At 40.4% G+C, this 24,671-nt stretch overlaps 1 protein-coding gene across 3 annotated transcripts in view; it reads right to left on the bottom strand.

Annotated features, from left to right (window-relative positions):
- The window catches only part of fbxw7 (F-box and WD repeat domain containing 7), a 129,410-nt gene that overhangs the window by 64,738 nt on the left and 40,001 nt on the right, over window positions 1–24,671 (bottom strand). For all 3 annotated transcript variants that reach the window (XM_063476063.1, XM_065471049.1, XM_065471050.1), the window contains 2 exons: window positions 17,047–17,301; window positions 16,277–16,792 (listed from right to left, as the gene is read on the bottom strand). In XM_063476063.1, coding sequence (XP_063332133.1) covers window positions 16,277–16,792; window positions 17,047–17,232 — 702 coding nt within the window. In that variant the 5' untranslated portion in view covers window positions 17,233–17,301. The remainder of the gene's footprint in view (window positions 1–16,276; window positions 16,793–17,046; window positions 17,302–24,671) is intronic.

The following is a 24,671-nucleotide window of genomic DNA, read 5'->3' as shown; positions in this document are numbered from 1 at the left end:
TGAAGATAGAAGAGTTTCATCCTTTGACTTTACCTCTTCGATCATTTTTGCAGTTTTCTTGCTTAATGCTTGAAAGCCAAGTGTACCATATTTGATACACAAGTTCTAGACTTCTACATCTGTGTTATTTTGTTTCTCCTGAAAAACCTAAATAAAATTGCACAATACAATTTTAAGCAATAAACTGCAAATAAATAAATGATGATGTGGTAGATATAATTCAGATTTGGAAAAATGGCTAATCAACTTTTCTTTATTAGGGTAGTTGCTAAAAAAAAGAGAAAAAAAGGAAAAAAGGTAAGGTGTGGCACCCCATCATTAAAATATAATTCAATGCATGCTTAAAAACCAATGACATTTGATGTTTTCTCTTTTTTTAGCAGTTTTATTGTATTTTATTTTGTTCCATTTAATTTGCTGAGCTATTTGAATTTTTACACGCTGCTACTACACTACATTCACCTTAGAATGGGTTTTATTGTATTTTATTGACATTTTTAGTCAGCATGAAAACTACAGGCTATATTCATACATAGTAATTACAGATAATAAAACACTTTGCTGTAAAACAAAGTGCAATGAAGGCTTGAACTCTGTTAGAACACGCTGCTTTATTTACTCAACCTGTTCCTGTTTAAACTGAAGAAACTGCCTGTTGTGACGTACCAGTTTATCCTTTTAACGTATGATACAGGCCATTACATAAAAGGCACAAATCTTAACAGACATTTCGTTTCAAAAATCGAATCAACAAAGCAGCTTGCTTTGTTCTGGAAGAAAACCCAAGAAGAAGAAAAGGACAAGCCGACCCTCCCCAGTGACTGTCACATCTATTCTCATTTCTATTTCAGTCCATATTTCACAACCTCTCTCCTCACCATCAGACTCCTCTTCAGACTTTTGTGGCAGATCCAGTGGTGACATTTTTGACTAGTCTATCTATAACTCCAATCACAGCACCCAGATAATTGGTGAAAGGTCACCAGGACAATTATGGCTCTATAAAAACATCTGCTGTCGCTGCTCTAAGATATTACAGCAGGTAATATTTAAGTTCCCCACCAAATCAGATTCTTTAAATGGAAGCAGGAGCGGGAGTACAATGTTGCTGCTGGTCCATAACTTCAGACCATGGTATTTATTTTAAAATCACATATAAAGGATAAGAAAGCTTTCCAGCTAATGAAGTTGATATTAAGTAACATTTTAAGGGAAAAAACAAAACAAACACAAAAAAACAAATAAACTACACATTCCTTCTTACCGACAATTTAAAAAAAAGTTTGATAAAATAAAATGACTACGTTAATGCCTGTATTAGTCGCTTCATTGCAAAATTGTGAAAATGAGACCAACCCTCAACTGTGTTATAAACTTTGAATTGTACTTTTGTGCATTTAATCTGACAATAAGGTGGTCTTAAAGTTTTTTTATTTTCATTTGGGAAACTGATTTCTAGTAATCTGATCTCATTAATTTCCAATCACATTAAATTATCACACCAATTCCAGTGAGCACATGTGTCAAACTAAAGTTTCAACACGAGCAGTGTTACCATTACTAATGTAATGGTAACACTGTCGTAATTAAGAACTAATGTCGTAATTAAGTAGTGTCGTAATTAAGTAGTAACGTAATTTTATGGCTTCAACCAACAATACTGCTTTCTACATTTAAATAAATAAATAAATAAATAAATAAATAAATAAATAAAACAAAAACAAATGCAAACGTATTTGCCAATTAACAAAAAAGAAAAGAAAAAAGTCCAACAAAAAAAATGTCATAGAAGGCAGGATCAGTTGCTCTACAGCCTATCATAAGTCAACAGCTGAAGACACTTTTGTTTTAAGGTTTTCCACTTAATCAATACTTTATCCAAAAACTTCCCCTAAAAATAGGCTCATAGCCTTTTTAAGGCTATAAGCTGGTGTCCGTCCCCTGCCATGGGTGGAGCTGGGGCACGCGAAGCTTGTATCAGTGCATAGTGAGATGACAAAAGGACAAATTTCTATTTACGTTTGTCATTTTTAACTATTCATATCACTACCAACCAATCAACGTACTGTGGAAAGAGAAAGAAGAAATGTAAAAAAGGGAAAAAAAGAGAGGGGGCTTAGGTCAAGATTTTTAATTTATCTGTAGCATGTAACAAAAACAAGTTGATTATGTTTAAAATTTGTCAGAAAAATATTCGCTTAACTCAGTTATCACCCTGTCAATGCAAACTATCACTATAGTGGTAACGAACGAAAGCAACACAGCAGCTTAATTTTTTTGATTTGCCGTTTTCTATAAACAGGCAGCTATAAAAGCAACACCAACCAAGGTGAAAAGGGGTAAGCGTGTTTGATGACCTCTGGCATTTCAGGATCGGCAGTTAAACCAAACCCAAACTCTGCGACTGGCTGAATTTGTACAACACTCACCCGCCTACGATAGAAAGGCAAACCCTGAGCAATGATGTTGATGCTGAATATCTTGAGTACTTTCTGAGGAGGTAGCGATTCCGTGGCGATGTCTTTAGAATCAGCCGGGTTGAGTGCCTGGCTCTCCGGCGGGACGTGTAGAGTCTTGTCTTTGTTACAGGAAACATTCGGCATCTTTCTCTGAGCACCGGATGACGAGAAACGGGGAATAGGGCAATGCCGCAGCATTGCAAGAAACAAGAAACAGAAAATGAAAGAAAGAGCTGTCTAACTGATCATTTCCCACTAAGGGGCTCTGAAAACTGACCAACTTCCAAGTAGATACTTTTTCTTACACCACTGCTGGATCTCCCTCGGATCTCTCGAACATTGTGCAGCAGATGTGTTAAAACTGCACTTGTCGAGCTCCTACCTACTCAGAGCTCATCCCCCTGCTGACTGGCACCCTTTAAAATATCTCCGGGGTGTGAGGTCACTGTTGCGTCCAAGCCAGGCAGAGCAGCTGCTGTCGGGGCCTGAAAAGAGGATGGACCCAGCAGCCTCTCCCCCCTCAGACAGGCACCGTGGAATCTGCTCTCATGACCCCTCTGTGGTGGAATGTGTACCAAGAGTCGTCTGTTGCAGCACGTGTATCCAGGGAACTTCCTCATTGTAGTCATTCTCTGAGCCCCTCCTGGTCCTCCCACCTCTGTGGCCTACATCATCATTTAGCCCATTTAACTTGAACACATGAAAATTGTCAGCATACGACAAAAAAAAACAAAAAAAAACAGATATCTTTATTGGAATCAGATGTCAACATGCCTGTGGAAGTAAGGATTTGTTTTACACCAACCTTCTCTGGTTCATCCCTGAACCGCGATGTTAGGGAATGTCAGTAACTTTGTCAGCAAAGAGGCTGAGGATATTTCAGGAGGCGACACAGTTGTCCAATGTCAGTATGTGTGACACATGCATTTAAACAAGGATTCACTTAATCAGTGAGGGATGCACTTTGAAGTCTAGTGCATGTGTTTTCACATGAAGCTATGAAAGAAGCAGCAGCAGGATGCAATGGTTTTTAATTAAACCGTGCACCACACGAACACAGCGTCAGAGATGTAAAGGAATAGTGATGTGAAGGTCCAAATGGCAGAACGAGAGAAGGGGCAGAGAAAATGGATATGTACATTCTGTACGTACGCTTTTATGCCAACTTACAAAAAAGAAAATTAATATGCAGCAGAAAAAACCTTTCATAACTGGTAGCGAATACAAATGAATCTCCAGTTCGAGTGACTGGCAAAACACAACTATCCCTCTGTGCATTTAAATGCCCGAGCACATGGTAACAAAGGACCTACAGGGCTTAACCTCCCTTCTATTCTCACATCCACTATTGTTTGAGGAGGATTACAGGGCCTGAGCATCCGACAGTACGCCGAGGACCCCGACACACCACTCTGACAGTCAGCCGCTGGACGCCATTGAGTGTTGTAGGCAGACCAACACCCTTGGCTTTTAACAGTATGTTTAGCACAGTTGGAACAAGTTGGCAGCTGAACCTGCTGGACTAACAATGGCAACCACATTCAATAGATTCAAGGTATCGTTAATAAATAAAAAAAATATCACTACATTTTCTTTGGATTCCAAAGTGTTTGCCTACAATGAGATTGTGAAATGGAGGGTTATAAATCATGTAGACAAATACTGATTTGATGTATTACTGATTACTTTTCCTGAAAGTAAAGGAGTATGTTAATCAATTACTTACCAAAGAAAGTAATTCACTACACTTCTCGCTACCATGGCAACTGCAAGGTGAGATGCTCGTCCTTTCATGCATTAAAAATAAAAGTAATGTCCATATCTCGAATACTTAAAAGATGTCTCCACTCGCTATTTTTTCTATAGGTCAACTGATCACGACTAGGAACCCCAGGAATAAGACCGACCACCACCCTCCAGTTGGTGCACCATCCTCCAGCCTGTCACTCACTCCCTAAACACTTGATGCAAGAAATGGAGCCTGTTGTCAACCAAAAACCATGGTCATCCAACACAAACTTGCATTTCTAGGTGGCGTCAGCTCTGGAGCTACAGCCAAATAGATGTTGGAGAAGGTCTGGACGTCAAGAAAAACAAAGCAAGCACTCTATAAAGCCGTGGTGCTTCCTATACACCTCTGGCAGTGAGATCTGGGCAAACCTAGAGGACTGAGGTCTTCCACTAACAATCACTCAGGCTGATCATGATCATCAGATGATTGCAACAAGTTTCCAATCAAGAGGTCCTGTCCAAAGGATGTATCATCACTAGGGCTGCCACAAACGATTATTTTGATAGTCGACTAGTCACCGATTATTTTTGCGATTAGTCGACTAATCAGATCATGCATCCATTGGACGTAAAACGTACAGCTTATTGCACCAGCATGCATCTGCTCTTATATAACGATCATTAGCTTACAGCTTTAAGTGTTTAAAGTATGTGCTAACTAAAAATAAAGACAAGATGATAGTTTATTAAATTTTAATGAAATTTGCAGATTGTTTCGGTGAAGTTTAATAAACTCCTTGCTATCTAAAATATAACGGGACACCGGAGTATATTCTCGAGCATCTCACACTTCTGATAACCAGTTGTCTGCTTGACGTTTATTCAGTTATGTAAAAATTATAACTTTAATCTCAGGCAAACCGATTTACTCAGGAACAAATAAAATACTAAAAAAAAAGGCCAAACAATAACATTTTTAAGTTATCTAAGTGACTTATGTATCATGTTTAACCTGAGTAGCGAAAGACGGCGGTGGGTTTGAAAACGATTTGCCGGGAGTCCGGTGTTCTCAGCGGCTCTAGTGAGCCTTTCCCCCGGCTAGCTATCGAGCTAGTGGTTAACAGACGTCTCCGAAAACGTCGGAGCGCTTTTGAAAATATGTGGTGTCTTGATAAACTGAGCAGATATTTGAGGTTTACACAGTTACATTCTCGCCTGAAAACATGTTAAACGTTTATTTTGTGACCCAGAAAGAATAATAAGAGTAATATTAAAACTAACTAGCTGCCGCCATTGTTGGAAACTGAGCTGGGCTGCGCTATGAATTCTGGGACAGAGCTACTTCTTCTTCTTCGGGGTTTAACGGCAGCTGGCATCCTTGTACATGCAGTGCTGCCATCTTCTGTTTCAGTCCGTTATTACACTCTTAAATCCTACTACTTATTCCTGCATCTTTTGTGATCTTACAAAGCTTCAAACGACGCGTCGACTATTAAATCAGTCGTCGACGATTTTGATAGTCGACGTAATCGTGACTAGTCGACTAATCGTGGCAGCCCTAATCATCACAGTGGAAACAATCAGAGGAAATTGTCTAAGCTCTTCGGAACAACTGGTTTTCAGCCAAAATGTAGAATGGCTAACAAGACAGATGAATGACAACCTCCAACACGTCAACAACTGAAAGTACCAGTAGACTGCAAATGGAGACAAATGCCAATAAAATCTGTAAATCTGCAGAGTCTCTTCAGTTATGCAGGTTGCAGCCCGTGCAGAGAAACAAAGGCATCAGAGTGTCCCTGGGTAATAAGTTACATGAAATAATATTAATGATAATAATCATCATCATGTGACCTGACAGGCACTGTAGGGACTGCCAATTAGACTTGCCAAAATAAATAAGAAAGGCTTGAATTTGTTTTTTATGTGGTCCTCAAAAGTCAAAGCGAGACAAGGTGAATACTCAAATTGAGGAAATGTGATGTAAAATAAACAATAAAATAAAAATGTCAAAAGAAAAAGTTAAAATCTGCTATACTCCAAAACAACTAATGCTGCCTGTTAAAAGCTCAGTCAATTGTTTGTTGGCACAAGGCAGCAAAGTTGAGCTTGGTGTGCCAAGACACGGGCACACCAATCCTCTGAGACAATAGATACAGAGTGTCGCCTTACACATATGCACAAAATAAAATTGTCTGATGACTATTGACTACTCTGAAAAGATGGATGCCCCATTTCTGCACTTATCTGAAACGATGAACGCGACCATTTAGTTTTCCCATAGAGAAAATAACCACTACTATTAGTCCACATCCAATGTGTCCTAACCAGTGAGGCACCAGTGAGCAGCCGCTTTTTTCTGATATGGTTCATGCCTTGTGGAGGTTACTTGAGCTTTCAGACTAATCTTAGGTCAACAAGCTATGTGAAAGACACGCTATTCCAGTCTGCTACAACATGATCACCCCAAAGTAAGTTGTTAAACTGCAAGTCATGCAGGTGTTGTTTTTTTTGCTTGTTCTTCTTTCATTATAGAACAATTTCACATAATCCAGAAACACTGAAAGTTCTCAATAAATATCAGTTTGCTTTGTCCATGACCAAGAAACCCACCGAGAAATCTAAAGATTATCCTTTCAATGAAAAATGCATTTTAAGTTCCCACAGTTTGCTATGGGGTGGAAAGTGGCCTGGGGTTATTCACCATCATAAAAGGGCAAAAAATATCCCTGGCACAAAGTAGACAGGAACATGCATCCCACAAGCTTAAAAATAATCAAGAGCTAGCCAAACGGGAACAATTAAAAGAAACCTCATACCTTTCTAATAGATACCCACAATATGCCATGGCCTCCAAGTTTACAAACATTTATCTCTCTCTCTCTGTCTTTTTTTTTTTTTTTTTTTTAATTACTTTGCCTCAGTGTTACTAATGGGTCAGAGGGGTTGCAATCCCTGAAAAGACTGCTGGAGGCCAGAGGCCAAGAATGTTTGGCTTCGAGTAACTCAACATCATTACACGGGTCACTCCCAGCTTTTCAAAGTGACTGATGTGACGGGATAAAAACGCGGGTTGTGTGTGAGGGGCAAAGAGTAGGAGTGCCAGGTCATTATTTTCTTTATTTTCAACTGCTCCTGGAAAAGGAGCCGAGCAATGACATGGTCCGAGGCACCCCTTCAGATTCATGAGTAGTACTCATTGGTCCGGCTATTAAAGTGGTTTGGGCCGAGCATAAATTCTGCTTAAATGCTGCCAAACTACCTTCATATCCCATCACAGCAGTTTTGGAGAACTTGAGGTGATTGTGAAAAGTAAATCTCTACAGACTCAGATGAAATATAGATGAAATATATTTATACTGTGCGATAATGACAGAAAACCCATCAGCCTTAAATTAGTTAAACGATAATAATATCAAGGTGTTCCAAAACTATAATATATAATGAAGTGGATAAAGGCAGCACTCTGCTATTATCTTTAAACACCTGCATGGTGTATATATGATTAAAGTGAGAGTTTCTGGAGGGAAAATTGTGGTTTTAGGAGGGGGGGGGGACAAAAAAAAAAAACCTACATCACTCTTTCTGCTCCTCCGCATCGGCAATCCGAGCTGAGCTGCAGAAAGCCAACCACCACCTGTGGGTCATGGATTATGTATGAACATGACCCCTCACACCACTGCCTCCCTCTGGTGTCAAGGTCTGGGACAACTACGCTGCACTGCAAAAGCTACATCTAAAATCTTTTGTGATACGACGCACTGCTTACATGATCTTCAACTAAGAACTGGGTTTTGTAGGTGCTTGTTTCAACCCTGCAGTACACTAGTACATCAGTACACTATACTATACATCATCTGATATTTGCTATGCTGTTTTTACTGCACTGAGTAAGCCATTTTATATTCTGTTTTTCCTTTCTTGATTTTTGATTATTTTGTTGTTTATTAAAAATTTCCATTACTAGTGATTTTAATTTCAGATCTTCATTGTTTTTTATTTTATTGAGCTACACAGCATTATATATATTTAAGCTAAGCTGGTTACTTAATATTTGTTTTGTTACTTGAACTTTTCAGGAATACCCTTGACTTTGGGATAAACAGTATAAACACCCCTCAATAAGAGAGAGGTGAATAAAAATGAAAGTTAAATTCTCTTATTGAGCTGCAAGAATGCAAGTGTTAGTTAATGGGAAGCAACTGAGAGTTTTAAGTTGCTGAAACAGTGACTTGCTGTGGTTGGTTTGGGTATGTTCAAATAGGGGTTCAAGAAAGCCCAGGTTACAAAAAAAACAAAAACAAAACAGAAGTCCAGCTCGCAAAAAGACCTGCATGAAGAAAATGAGAATTATGACAAACCTGGAAGTTATATGCAGAGTAATCCCAAAACAAGAAACAGCTGAAGGTGGCTGTAATGAATGCCAGGAATGGTTCAGAAAGGCACAATGTGAGAATTGGTTAATTATCAGAGCAGTCACTGAAATTTCTTTGTGGGAGTTAACTACCTTAATTAGCCAACCTAAACTATTTTTGAAATAGAGTTATTTGTGTAGCCACACACACAAAAAAAAAAGAACAATTCAGCAGGCCAGTGGAGGTGTATTAGTTTATAATGAGGGCCTCTGTGAAAGAAAACCGTCATCAATATATATCGGTAATGACTCAAACTAGTTGCTTTCATGTGGGAGGCTGAGAACACTGGTCCTTTGTGGCTCATTCCTGCCTGTGTGATAAGGCCAGTGTGTGGGAGATGCCACCTACAATAAGCAGGCTGCCTTCTCTTTGGAAATATATTTAATTGGTGGCAGCGAATAGGTGTGTGTGTGTGTGTGTGTGTGTGTGTGTGTGTGTGTGTGTGTGTGTGTGGTTAAAAATTGTGTCCAAGTTTGCTAAGAAGTTATTAGTCATTCCATCTAAAACAATATAAAAACTTTACTTGTGTACAGAGCCGACTGCAGTTTAATGCACATTATGAATGTAAGCATTCGTCATCGTGTTATTCATAAATACAGATTTAAATACGTTCCTATGGAAACGGGGATACCGTGAGAAATATTTCGACCTGACTGGAGTCAATGCCACCAAAGTCATGAGCAGAAGCAGCTCCTAACATGTCCTTTTGTAATTACTCACAAAGATAAAGAAAATCCAATTATGGGGTTTCTGAAAGAGTTTGCTCGACTTTGATTAATCTCTGTATCATCCATTGTAGCTCAGATATTATTCCTTCTTTTTTCTTCTGATAGCTTCTCAGATTTTCAAACAAGTTCCCCACCCACCTTTATCCTCAGATGTAAATTTATGCAGATTTTATCCAACTTATTACCCAGACAGCTGGACTGTGGTTGGGATAACGTACAGTAGTTTCTTCACCCACCTCCCCCCCCCCCCCCCCCCCCCCCTTTTTTTTTTTAGTTAAGGTAAAATTATTTAACAGACCTGCACATAACAGCACTGACAGTTTATTTCCATCTTCTTTGAATCTAAATAATTCAATACTTTATTCTATCACAGTGGAGGTCAGTACCCTCTCCCCTTATCGTACCTTCCTGTTTTGCCTTATTATGGCTCTGCAGATCCACTTGCCACCAAAGGTCTCTGATGAGTCATTATGAGACATCTAATCCTGTAAGATCACATAATGCCTTATTCATGAGTGATATATTAAAATTAATTCTAAGATGGACAGGCAGCAGTGTACTGTAGTGAGAACAAACTGAGTATATTATGTTCCTGCTTATTTAAAAACTGTTTAAAAGTGTAATTAAGATGCAATTAGACTGGATTTTGCTTTCAGGTTTTGGTGATGCGCTTTCCCATTTGAATTGTACTCTTAAAATACCGTAAAACATTTAATGTTTGTTTTTGTGATGCTGATTTGCATCAAAGGGTTTCAAATTCAAGAGTTACAGTAGTAGATATAATAGATCATTCTGCAGAGAAAGAAAACAGTAAAACAAACCATTTTTATGTGCGCCTTGACATAAACTACCTGTAAAAACTATTGTAATAAACCTGTAGTGCCAAATTAAAATATCCTTAAACATTTATTTTTATAAACTGCCTTCCCATCGACTAATTTATATGAGACATTGTACTGAGACACACCTGCTACAGCCAAGCGGGCTCATGTTACCCCAACAGCATATATTCATTTAAGTTATTTAATACATGAACATGTGTTCTGCATGCCCTTTTAGTTCACATACCTTTGAACAGGAAGGAGTGTGTTTAAAATGTAAATCTGAGTTACGTTTTCAGTTGAATCCAGACCATCTTTGCTCTTTAGACCTTCAGGAATCTTAATGCACAGCCCAGATATAGATTCATAAGCCTCTTAATGTATTTAGAAGGTTAACTGATGAGCATGACCCGAAGTCTCACCTCGTTCGCACGAGATCACAAGATGGGAGTGTCGAGTAAGAGGAGAGGGTGAAGGTTCTCATTTGGGCGACTTGAGCCTACGGCACCTGGGACCCGGGAACACAATCTGTGCACACAGGACATGCCGGGACATGCAGAGTGCTGAATATTTTTCAAGTTTAGAATTTTACAGAGCTGCTTGAACTTTCATACATCTAAATATATTATAGATTTTTAAGTTTGCAAACTTTAGCAACATGACCCAACCACACACGTGCTGATCTTCCACTGTTGACACACATGTATCCTGAAGCAGTCAAAATGCACATCAGAACTGCACATTTTCTATCCGAACTACAGGAACAAACCATGCTGTCATGTAATATCAGGTTCTCAAGCTCTAATCAAGCACATTAACTCTGGTTCTCCAACATGGTAAAATAATTAAGCTTTAAATGAACGAACATCACAGATTGCAAATATATATTCTCATGTAGTTCTTAAATAGTCTAAATAGTCTTAAATAGTTTTTAAGTGAAATATTTGTCTTCATGGAGTCTTTAAAACCAACCTGAATTATTTTAAGAATGAATGACTCAGTAAATAGACACGGATGCGCTGCTGGTCACTTTAAATAAGAGAATAAATTCAAATATAGCTCAAGCAGCAATGAGGGGGCTGAGTAGTGTATCAGCACAAAGTCACCATGGTAACTTGATGTGATCAACTTCAAAAAGCGTGGGTGTGAAGACTGACACGGAAGGAAACATTTTTGCTCGTAGGTGCACCTGCAGCTCTCAAATTTTTGGAGATTAACTCAGAAAGGGGTGAAGCAGTGAGGCAGTTGCTGAGAGATAGTATCACTTTGTGTTTGCCGGCTCTACAGCAGAGAGATGGAGAAATGAGCACCTAAAAAGCATCTGGTAGATTTGGTCTTTATATCCCAACTTTGGTGACTATTAGGGTAACGTGTAAATTAGCTGCAGTACCCCATAGAGATCAAAAGTTCAAGTCAAGATCCAATGCCTTTCGTCTTCTGGCATACTGACTACTCAACTGCTATCCATCCTCTTTCTCAGCTCCTCATCATATTTAAAGGTTTACAGCTTACCCACATGGCTCAAAATCGTGCTCATGTTTACAACTAATGCCAATCACCAGTTAACTTAGTATGCATGTAAGTGGGACTGCAGGAACCCCCCAGCCTTTCCGTGTGCAATCTCTACACAAAAAGACCAGGGATTGAAAACATGGACCTCCTTCCTGTATGGAAACAGTGGACCAAAGTTTAGACGTTTACACACCGGACGCATAAATTCTGTCTGAATTTTAAATGTGGTTTCTATTCACCTAATCTTAATGCAGTTGTACATAGCGGCTGTGCAATTTCTTAGGCATTTATTTTTCTTCTTTGCTAAACTAAGCTCTATTTTTCAGCTGCATATAAACGTAACCTAATATAAATACAGTGCCATCGTAGATCAAACCGCGCTGCAGTACTGACTATATAAATGATAAGTACCATTTTTTTTCAGCTTTCTGAAATTGTTACTCTGCCTCCTCAGATGTGGTCCTAACTCTGCCAACAAGAGCTCAAACTGCACCTCTGACATCCTGAATTATGCTCTAGAACAGCTGTGACACAGCTTCAACTCCCGGATCAAACCATGAAACCACCTGCTGCTAACTTCTCATGCTGCTAACTCTCCAGAATCTCAGTCTTCCTATTGTAGTTTAGTTAATCATCGCTTCATGTTTGAGTATCATCACAATTGATGGGAGCAGGAGACAGATGGGCTGGGGCCGTGGCTGTAGTGACGCTGCATCAGTCTACTGCCGTAAACAAAGCCAAGTATAAAAGTGAAGCTCTAGATTTACTGGTCGATCTACGTCCCTATCCTCACCTATGGTCCCGACTTCTTTTGTCAGTGTCTAAAAGAACGAGGTCGAAACAAGTGGAGGAGGAAATGAGCTTTCTCTAAAGCAGGGGTGGGGAAGTCCAGGCCTCAAGGACCAGTGTCCTGCAGGTTTTAGATATCACCCTGGGTCAACACACCTGAATTAAATGATTAGTTCATAGGAGCTAGGAGCTTCAAGGAGCTTATTTAGCCATTTAAATCAGCTGTGTTGGATCAAAGACGCATCTAAAACCTGCAGGACACCAGCCCTTGAGGCCTGGAGTTCCCCCACCCCTGCTCTAAAGGGTGGCTGCCTTCTCCCTTAAGAGACAGGGTGAGGAGCTCAGCCATCCGGGCATAGAGTAGTACTGCTGCTACTGCACAATGAAAGAAAGCAAGAATGACTCCTGGGTGAGGTGTTTAGGGCATATCCCACCGCAGACCCAGGATATGCTGGAGAGATTACATCTCTGGGAATGCCTCTGTGTTCCCCTGGATAAGCTGGAGGAGGTAGGAGGTCTGGGCATCCTTGCTTAGCCTGTTGCCTGCCCCTGCGACCCATGCCCAGAAAAGCAAAAGAAATTTTCTGCAGAATCGCAACACGGGCAATGAGCATTTACATTACACAAGTTCACATCTGAAAAATTCACAATTTCGTGTAGCTTTTTCACAATGTGCTCTGTGCGAAATGAAGGTGAATGGACTGGTAGGAATAGTCTTAAAGCACCGGAACCAGTTCTATCCCTGTATCACAATCACTCTGCTTTCAAACCTAAGCTAATGTGGTTATTTTTACAACCCGGCTCCTTTGTGTTCTGCATTGACATATTTTTCCTCCTACCCACCTTTGTTATTTTACCACATACATCAGTTTTTTAATATTGTATTCACAGAGTTCTGAAATTAAGTTTTCAAGGTTTTTTGAGGGTGGGGGGTGGTTGCTCCTCGGGTATCAAATAAAACTAAATTCAGCTCAGTAACAATACATGTGTGACTGTGATGAATGACTTACACAAGCTTCTTCTTCTGAGCTTCACTTTCTCACTTGAACTAATGATAAATGTCAAAGCAGTCCTCCTGCACCACCTCCTAATTCCAAGCATACAGCATCCACAGCTGAAATAAATGTGTTCATCAACATCAAAGCCAGCTGGCCCACTACACTGACTGAGACCCTGAAAAACATATCTGACAGCTGTGTCAGATGGTGAGAGGCACAGGAGGAGCAAATTCAGACTAACGGCTATATTTAAGATAATATAAGCAAGGACAATATCAGCATCAAAGGCTCTGACACTAAACCTCACACTACACCGACTCTCTGGTATGACATACAGGAAACAATGCCACATACTCTTCAACACCTATACTAAAACTTCTTGAGTGTATGGCTCAAAGAGATTTTAGAGAGCAAAACCGCAAAGACTGCAGAGCTATTGAAAAATCCATAACTTCAGTCACTGCAGGCCGCTGAGATGAGAGTTTTCCTCTTAAGTCCTCCACACTGCTCCAAGAGTATATTAAAAAAGGAAGGAATAATCTGACAAAATAGTATGAAACGTTGGACAGCCAATGGAAATTATAAGTCAAAGTTAAAACAAACATAAGGGAGATTTGTGGTAGAAGTTTAATTTCCGGGGTGGGGGGGATATGTATTTTCATGACCCAGTGATGTTAAAGTTAAATTAGATAATGCCTAAAATAAGTGGCCAATGAAGTCTCAGGATGTCTGCCAAAACGGGACTAAGAACTAGACAAATATTGGATTAAGATGCTCAAAATTTAAATATACGCAACAAATATGTGCAAAGTGAAAATATGTTGTTAGTATCTGCCATGTACAGAGATTGTTAAACAATTGTTTGGATGGAGACCTAAACACTTATCCAACCTCTTACTAAGCCTTCGGTAATAAAAGTTGTCAGCCACAGATTTACTACTTTGCTCGTTCCATCCAAATTGCTAAACAAAAATATGATTGTCACGCTGAGCCTCTCGAAAACTTCCCAACCAGCTCAATTTCTGGCTTTTAAATATAGGTGCTGTGAAGGCCACACTGAAACACTCATCACTGAAACAAGACACCAGCGTTACTGTTGAAGTACTAGTGTATCAGAGCCTTTTGAATTAGTTTTAGAACATCAAGCGCTGCCTCGCTTCCAGCTACAATCATTACACATCATGTCAGACATCAATCAGTGAGGCATGAAGGTGCTTTTACCAGCTCCTAAAACAGTGCCTGGATATTGCACATATGAATGAAATACTGTCTCCGGGAGCAGGCTGTGGGCGTGTGTAGTACGCGGTTATTATTTTACTGCAAAAGCCAGCACAAAATATTCCTGGAGTAGAGCTAAAGTGGAGAAAGAAAATGGTACTTCCTTTTAATATTTATGCTCAGGATTAACCTGTCATGACAAAATTAGTATGCATGTGTGACACAGGGGAGAAAAAAAAATACCATGAAAAGTCTCAGTAAAGTGCAAGTATCAAACTGCATCAAGCAGTAAATACGCATCTCCATTATGAGCATTTTATCTAAGTCAGAACAGAAAGAATCAGCAACTTTGCTCTTTTTAAACAGTTCTTCTCCACATATTTCAGGAGGAGTCTTCACATCAGTTTCCTCAAGTCGCAACAAGCTTCACAAGCATTAGCAGCCACCTTTACGTTGATTGTAATCATGCAGTTCAAGGCAGGACTTGTCACTCAAACTTGCAAGTGCGGAGTAGCCGGAAACTAAATTCGTTATGAGCTGTTGTGACGAGCATGTCGGCACATGATCTCGCTCTAGTGCTCAGTTGATTTGAACACTGAAGATTCACATCACTTCCAAATATATGGTGAGCTCTGCCACCCTCGAAGAAACAACTTCCAACAGGGTGACAGTGTTTGAGAGGCACAAAGCCGTATTCTTTGCAGTAACCTTTGATTTGCACCTGCAGGTACTGACATGTCAGGATTTTCATAAAAGTTCAGCAATTGATATGAGTGAGCAGTCACTATAAGGAAAACTCTTAGCACTGTCCACAGAAGTCTCTCTATCATTACTCCAGCCAGCACTGAGTGGCAAGGAGGGTCCACTCTACTGTCGGGGATGTCAAAGTTTATGTCATGGGCCACATACAGCTCCCTATGACCTAATGTGGGCTGGGCCGGTGAAACTTCCTTATGTTTGTGTGTTTACCTTATGTTTGACACCTCTGGTCTATGCTATAGCAAAAGGTGGGGCTATCTGGTATACTTATGAGTACGGGGAAAATGTGGCTTCAAGTCTTCCAGACACATCAGACCATGAACAGATTTAAACCCAAATCCCAGCTGTATTCTCTTCTGAATCGACTCATAGAAATATTACTGAATTTCCTCAGTCTTGAGTCAAAACTGCCATTAACAAATGCAATTTCAGCACTTACTTAAAACAATGCTTTTATACTTTTCATCTACTCAGCCATTCAGGTTAATCTTTATAATTTTTTAACAATGTTTACTTGTCCTACCAAATATATAATGCAGTTCCAGTACCCAATTATTTCCAAGCAGATGGTTCAGCTCCTGCAATAACAAGCATTTTCCACAAGAGGGTGCTACCATCTTAAATATGGACCACGTAGGCAAGTGCAACACATTCAACAGTTTCACACAGAGATGTATAAATGATATAAACAAGAAGTTTTTCTGGAGTTGCAGTGAAATCCTTAATGGTGATGTTCACAGCACCGAAAAATATCCTGCACACATTTAAACAGTTTACACTGGAACTACTTTCGTCACTGGAAAGTAGTTCCAGTGTAAACTGTTCAATACAAATAGCTTTGCTTACCTTTTTGTTGGAAGAGCTTTGGCGTGTACATCCCGAGTCCTCGTTATTATTGGGGGCAGACACACTGTTCCTGAGAGAGAGAGAGCCTTCCTCCTCTTCCTCCTCCCTCCCGCTCTCCGCTGAATGTTCAAAGTCATCACTGTCTTGGTCCATCTCTTCCTCATCCTCATCCTCCTCTTCCTCCTCCTCACCCTCTTCCCGCTCCTCCTCTTCCCTCCCCTGCTCCTCCCCTCCCTCTGTCCTCTCCTCTGCCTCCTCCTCCTCTTGGTGGGTGCTGCTGTTGTTGTTCTCCTCCTCTTCCTCTTCCTCCTCTTCAGCAGCAAGCGGCTGCCCTCGCAGTCGTCGCTGCTCTGCCTCCCACATCCATCGGGCTCCTTTCTCACCTCCGTTCACGCCGTTTGGCAGACCCTCTTCGTCTTCCTCCCCTTCCCCGTCCTCCCGAGGGCCGTCGCTGGCTCCGGACTCGCTCGGCGCCCATGGTTGTTCTCGCTCGCCATCAACCTGCGACGCCTCGGGCTGTGAAGAGCCAGAAAAACAAAATACAATATCAGTGAGGAATGATCTCGTGAGAAACTCAATCTGTTGCATGTGATCTTGCACAGAGACTCTTGCCTGGTCACCAAACTGTGAATCTAACGCAAACTTCGATGTTTAGGTTACATAACTTAAGTCTTCTCACGCAAGTTCATATTTCCACAGACACCAACTTGGCCATTTTCTCTGTAATCAACTTTCAAATCACAAATTTCTTAAATGTCAGTTTGCCTCACCCTCTGCGGCAGCTGCTCTTCCTCCTCAACCACCCGGTTCATGTGTTCATCCTCATCGCCCTCCTCTGCCGCCTGCTGGGGTGCCCGAGCCGTGGAGGAGGCGTTACCTCGCACTGCCGGGCCCCCAGGCCCCCGACTCCGCCCGCCGCTGCTGCTGCTGCCCCCCGACAGCAGTTCCTGGTTCATTTCCAAAAGCCAGCTTGCTACCTCCTGGACCTTCGCTAGGCTGTCTGAGGAGGAGAAGGGTTTGACATTCTGCAAAGACAGACACAAAAATATATGTGAGCATTAACCGAGATGATAAACTGATAAACATTTAGTGATTGTTTTCTACTGTCTTCAGACAGTCAGTCAGGCAAAATGCTCATCAGGAGGGAACATGTCTGTGTTATACATGTTCCTTTGTTTTCTCCGAATTAAAATAACTGTTATTAGACATTCGCTCGTTGAGATGCACTGATGCTGCTCAGCAGCAGACAAGGAAAAATGTGGGAGTGATTGTACTTGGCTTCAGATCACACAGCAGTGGATGCTCAAATGCAGATGGATGGGCAGAACAGCCTTGAGTGCTACTAGTGTTCTTACTTCCAACAAAGCCAATGTGAACAAGAAAAGAAAATCCAATCCACTGAGCACAAAAGCCACACCGCATTAATGTACCTGAAGTCTTTAAAAAACGCTCTTCAGTCTACAGAAAAGACAGTTGTGTGTTCCTACAAAGAATTTACTGGTATGTGTCAAAATAAACAAGTTGTATTGCTTGCTTTTGAAATATCTGAAAATATATATGGAACTGAAGGACGGTCAGAGTTTTGTCACCACCTCACTCTTCGAGTGACAGAGGCAGCAATACACAAAGCTGAGCGCAGATCAATACTAAAATGTGCAAAATATACATCACCGTACAATAGTTGTATTCATTTAAGTGCAGTGTGTTTATTCTTACTTGTAAATAAAATTAAAGTCAGGCTGTTTGAAATTTGAAAATATCGTACACCATCAATGCAAGGAAAAGTTTATCCAAGAACTGCACAGCTTTCTCAGACTGAGCTGGGTTCAAAGCAACATGAGTAAGAAATCACTGAACAAATAAAGCAGTATGTGTAAATTCATAAAGCTCAGCAGCTGTTACAGGTACAGGAAAAGACATTACCAGTGACAAACTCCTCAATTCACTGTTTTCAAAATCTCGCTTTGAAAAGACAGTGAAAAGCATTACTGAGTCACTGAACTATTATCTATGAATACTGGTGTGTCGGTGATGACGAGGAACGTTGGATGAGGTCAGCTTTTACAGACTGTGTTCAAAAAGAACAACATACAAAACAGCAAAAAGAAAAATAAATGCAACTTTAAGCTTGACAGGAACATATCAAGAAGTCTGAAGACCATCAGCACCACTTTCTTTGAGCAAATGAAATAAAAATGCATTTGTTTGGATCGTACAGGGTAAACCTGGCCAGAACTACTATTGCGCTTGATGCCTAGAAGTGGGACAAACCATCAGCATTACAATATGTCATAATGCTTTCTGCTATGATGGGAGTATTGACAGGCTGGCTTAGAGCTGGGCGATAGAACGATAACGATATGTATTGCGAAATAACTTTTTCTCGATAGAAAAATTAAACTATTGCAATAGACCTCGTCTCTCTCTTGCTCTCTTAAAAAAAAGAAAAGAAAAGAAGAACAGCCAATCCAAATTAAGTAGCGCAGAGCCGAACCAATCACAGCCGCAGCGTCACGTCACGTGACTTGTTACGTACAGCACAAGTGCCAAGCCGCACATGTGTAGTTGTTTGGGAAGCAGCCAGCCGGCGTGCCGCCCCGGTAATGGAGGAAATGAGTGTGCCGACTAGAGAAAAATCAACCTGGGTGACCAGGTTACCGAAGACAAAACAGATGATGGTTCCAATGCCGAAGAGATTGTCGAACGGAAGGGCCATAGAAGTTCCGTAGTGCGAAGGCATTTCGTAGTGATGTGTCGGTCGCGAACGAAATGGCTCTTTGACGTGAATGACGCGAGCCGGCTCCTTATCGCGAGCCGTGGGGTTTTTTTTGTTTGTTTGGTTTTTTGTTTTGTTTTTTTCCGTCTTTCTCTCACCCTCTCTCTCGCACTTTTTTTCCCGCTTCACTCCGCACGCGAGCCTTGTGCTTTGCGCTGGGAAGAGGGGGGAGGGGCGGTAGTTACACTTGCAGTAGCACAGGAACAGAGCGGGAGGGAGAGAGGGAGAAAAAAAGCCAGGGACAACAACGTCACATTAGAAAGGTATAGTAATCATCCACAACTATTTTCAGTTACAGATGATAAAGGATTCAGAAAGTTCAGAAAGCTATATAACAAGGAGAGATTGAAAATTTCCTTTTAGTTCTCAGTTTATTTGATATTGACAAAAGTTACTCAATTTTGTCTGTTCTTCTGTAAAACAAACTAAGATTTATTTTTAGAATTAATATTTTGTTTCTAAGTGGAATTGACAATTTAGTAGTTTGTTTTGTTTGTTCTATTTTGAAACTTAAACGCTTTAGCGGCTGCCTTTTGTGTAGTTTGCAATATTTGCCTTTATTTATCTGAAAAAGTCTCATGTTCCTTAAGTACATCTACCCTGTTGAACTTATTATGGGAAATAAATATTAAAATCAAGACAAGCTGCTGATTATTTCACATTTTACTTGTGAGCAATGGCACATTTAAATCTTACAAATATAGTTGTTTGGCTTATATCGTGATATATATCGTTATCGCCTGAAATGAAAAAAACATATCGTGATATGAAAAAAATCTTATATTGCCCAGCTCTAGGCTGGCTCCATGTATTGATAATTTTATTAAAACATGCAAGGACTTAATGCATTTCCCTGCTAGTCTGACCTACCAGAGTCACTACCTCATGATACTTCTTGATTATCATCTTTCATTTGATGGGATCAAAGTGACTAAAGTTATTAAAGATGACGTAAGGAAGAAATGCACAGTGGGGAAACACACTAATAAATTGAACGTTCATGTTAAAACTGAACAATTATAGGACACTGACAAACTGACAGCACCATGAAATGATCAAATTCATCATATCTGTATTTTTATACCTTTTTATAGCCATCATTATCTTATCACAGTGGTTCAACTTTTTCTGTCGTGTCTACACTTTTACCGATCATCCTTCTATGTACTTTCTTCTATTGAGGGCTTGAGGTTCATCTTTGTTTATCTTAGACAACCATTCACACTCACATTCAAACCCATGTCCAATTAAAAAAAAAAAAAAAAAAAAAAAAAACCAAATAATCTAACCCCACTAACTGCATGTCTTTAGACCAGGGGTGGGCAATCTCAGTCCACGAGGGCCGGTGTCCCTGCAGGTTTTAGATGTGTCCTCGAACCAACACAGCTGATTTAAATGGCTAAATTAGCTCCTCAACATGTCCTGAAGTTCTCCAGAGGCCTGGTAACAAACTAATCATGTGATTCAGGTGTGTTGACCCAAGGTGAGATCTAAAACCTGCAGGGACACCGGCCCTCGTGGACTGAGATTGCCCACCCCTACTTTAGACTGTGGGAGTACCTGATCTGAAACCACCCACGTGCACACAGAGAGAAGGCATATATGCCGTACAGAAAGGTCCCAGGCAGATAGATAGTGGATTCACACCCACTGCACCGCCCTTTTTACTTGATTAACCATTTCAAAAAATAAAAATGGAAAGAAGTCAGTTCAACAGCATCACCAAACCTGGTTGTTCATTTATTTTTTTTATATATATTTTTTTAAAGAAAATATTATTTAAGTTAGTTTCACTTTGTATTTTGTATTTGGTTATCCTTACCAAATACTAAAGTAGCTACTTGCCCTGCCAGTGGGAACTGCTGTGCAGTTTATCTAATACTGCTGAATCATTGCATGAAGAACCATCACAGGCATCGCATACATTTGTTTACATCTGTGAGAAATAGAGTATAAGTGTAATGTGCATGTTGTGGTAAAAGTGGTGTATGCTACCAGCCAAGGCTTCCCCTTTAAAATGACGTCCTTCTGGGACCTTGTTCTCTCCCCCAGTTGCAAGAGTCTGAGAACCATGAAGCTGCTGTGAAGCACATGCCAGTGACCCTGATCGAATTCCAGGAAGATGTGTAGACAGGTCCAAGATGACAGGACAGTTTAAATTTAAGACAAGATCTGCTTTTTGGCGATATTATACTGACAAAGTCATTAAATAAAAGTTCTGCTATGTGAGTCATTTAAAGGATGACTGATTAAAACAGTTAAAGCAATCGCACATGGCTCTGTGGTAGCCAGTCCCGAAGCTATCCCACCTCTTACCCAGTGACAGCGGTGATAGTCTTCAAATCCTGAACTGGATAAGAGGTTAGGAGGATGTGTAGATAGATAATATACAATTAGGACAACAATTACTGGAAACAATGACTGTTCATTGTGAATGAATAACTTGGTAAACTTGGTAAATGAACAAAGAAGAACAGAAACGCAACTGCAAAAAAAAGGCTCTTGAGATAAACCATTAGTCACTCCGAGCTTTCAAAATTAAACAAAAACAAGATGCAGTAATGGGTGAAATGAGCTTTTAGCGCTTAAGCCGAGGTGACAAACTTTCTGCATGGGCCACCAAATGAACACCCACAGCAGAGCCAAATTAAAATTAGATTGTGGATCATGATTACACTCAAAAAGATTAACAACCTTTTGACCAGATTCACCCTACCTCATTTCAAAACTTGAAAACAATGACTGCCTCTTTGTTTTGATAAGAACTCAGAGCACTTACATTCAAGTATTCAAGGTAAACTAACCCAACAAACAAATTTTACTGTGACCAAGTGTGTGGTAAGAAAGGATTATACAAGTAAAGGTAAGTGGGACGTGCGACTTGTGGATTTGCCTCATCCAAGGTTGAGTAGGTAGCATGCAAATCAGCCCCAATCTTTAGACCTTAGTATCAGTGACTTCAGTGACACATGTGCAGCTCTGAGACAAACTGCAAGTTTATTCTTGCAAACATACAAACTGTGCATGCATTAAAAGGTGGGCGTGAACAAGAAAGCAAAAACAAAGGCAAGTACAAGGTACTCTCGCAAGTGTATCATGAAGCAGTTAAAATATCATAGCTAAACCAAGCTACTTTCCTGGTAAAAAGCACCATATATGTTAATTTATATTCCACTGGTTGTGCTGCTACCAATACAGTAGAGTTACAGATACGATGCACAACCACAGAGGGAAAACAGGTCAGTTACAAGCTGTGCAGCAGTTTGCTGTCTGACATATGAGGTCCTCTGTTCCCTACTGACACTACACAGTCTAAAGGGAAGTTTTTATTTTGTTAAATGGCACATAAGCTTTGTTAATGTAGCTTAAACTGTACCAACCGTCCTTCTATATGCCCACGAGGCCTCTAGCTAATCTTAAGTGTGACAAATTAAGAATCAGCGATGCATACTGCACTTCCAAATCTTCTCAATGCGCAAAATGAGTGATGAGAAGTATTTTGGGGACGCTCACATGCTTTATCTGCTTCAGTTCATTCCAACTGCTTTGACCTTGAGGAAAAAGTCACTGGTCCCTTTGTAAGGCTTGTCTTCCTCTTTGCTGCATAGTCCCAGCGCTGTGGTGGGAAGCATTAGACCTATCTCAGATTGCACAGCCCACCCCACACACACACCCCGTGGGACTGCCAGTTCATTGCTGTGAGCTCAGAAGAGGAAGGCTATGAATAGCTGAAGTTGTTCCTGCCTTTTACCGGAATGGCCAAGATTCAGCAATTAGTGTCTAACTTGAAATTGGTTATGGAGGTGACAAAGGCTGACAGGAAGACGAGGGAGGGAAATAAAGATGAGATGTGGTAAATATATGGTTTATTTTTTAACCCTGAAGTTTCAGTTCTTGTTCAAAAGCTTAAATATAGGTAGAAGACATGATCAGACCTGCAGCTTGTACAGTTAAAGTGGGTGAAGTGGTGTTTCAATGCCGGTAACAAAGCAGAGAAAGCAGTAACACTTGTAGTGAGCAAAGACTTGCCAAATGGCCTTTCGTATTCACACACACAAGTTTCATTCATCAGTTGCTATTCTTAGTCCCACAAAAGCTGTGAAGTGGACAAAAATAGCTCTGGAAAACTAGTGAGGGCAGGTGTGAATTTGTGGCTCCTGATAGAAAGCCTCTGAGAGCAAACACACAGAATTGTATCAAGTAGGGCTGGGCCATATCATACCGTTCACGGTAACACCTGTATAATGAAACGGATGAACCAGAATTGGTTTGTAAAAATGCTGCAACTTCAGTGGTGTGGAACTGGTTTGGCTTTCGTCCGTCAGATACACAAAGCACTATTTTTGGTAGAGCATGCTAGCGGGCCGTCGTTATTACCGTGTTTTTTTGGAAAATACGGCACACTTAAAATCAATCCTTCATTTTTTCTGAAAATCGACAGTGCCCCTTATAATCCAGTGGGCTTTATGTATGAATTCTGGTTGTGTTTACTGACCTCGAAACGATTTTATGTGCTACACGGCGCTCGAAGATCTGTCAAATGTTTTAGTACGACTTTGCTAAGCTACGAACCCGCACCGCTTCATGGATTGTCGGCGCATTACGGCTACCGTAGGCAGGAGCCTCGCGGAGTGATACGTACTGTGCTTCAACATAATATTACCGTATTGTGTGTGTATAACCTCTTTTTAAGTTTTGTGGATATTATACATGGTTGTGCTGAGGATATGTCGGCCAATTTCCACTGGAAATGCCTTTTGGTTAAACTGTCAGCAAGGAATTTGCATTTGCACTATTACATTTTTATATCACTTTAATGCACATAAAAAAAAACAGCTGCTTGTTTAAGTAAAAATGATGTTGTTTTTATTGGCACTAATAAAGTTGTGGAGTTGTAAAGTATTTTGTCTAGTGTCAATTATATCGGCAGTTATATCCTTATCGCAAATTTTCAAATGTATATCGTGATAAATATTTTTGGTCATATCGCCCTGCTCTAGTATCAAGATTTTTGTGATTATAATCACAAAAACACACACACTTGGATTAGAGACAGATGAACAGCTTTGTTCATGATTTAAAAGCTACCTAACAAGCCCTAAACTTTCCTAGAATGAAACATCATTTTGTGCATCAGTCTTATGACGTCTCAGACCAAAGAGATAATTAAAGATAATCTTAGGAGTCCCTCTTTCACACAACTCCTCTGATCTTTAGCCGCAATGATGCAGTTCTATGAGACGCTATGGACCATTTTAGCATCATTTAGCTCACAGTTTGTCCTCCAGCCTTCAAACTCCACTAATCTGACACAGCAGCTAGTTTCTTCAACAACAAAAAAAAAGGGGGGGGGGGGGGGGGGGGAAGCAAAGATAAGCACACCACTGGCAGATGAACAACATTTTCCCCTCCCTCTGTTAAGACCCAAAAGACAGGTAAGAAGTCAGTATTGTCTGCTGGTGTTATTTTGCTACGACTGGATGTGAACTGTCTGATTACACATAATATGTAGGAAAACAACAACGTTATCTGATGCCCTCAAGTGGAAGGATATCCTGTCTGTATTTACTGCTATTGCCATCTATTGTGTGGTGTGCCACTTAAGACCGCATCTATTTA

This window comes from Pelmatolapia mariae, linkage group LG6 (genome assembly GCF_036321145.2).
Source record: "Pelmatolapia mariae isolate MD_Pm_ZW linkage group LG6, Pm_UMD_F_2, whole genome shotgun sequence".
Classification (NCBI taxonomy): Eukaryota; Metazoa; Chordata; class Actinopteri; order Cichliformes; family Cichlidae; genus Pelmatolapia; species Pelmatolapia mariae.
The sequence above is the reverse complement of the archived record's forward strand: the minus strand, read 5'-3'. Positions and strand labels throughout refer to the sequence as shown.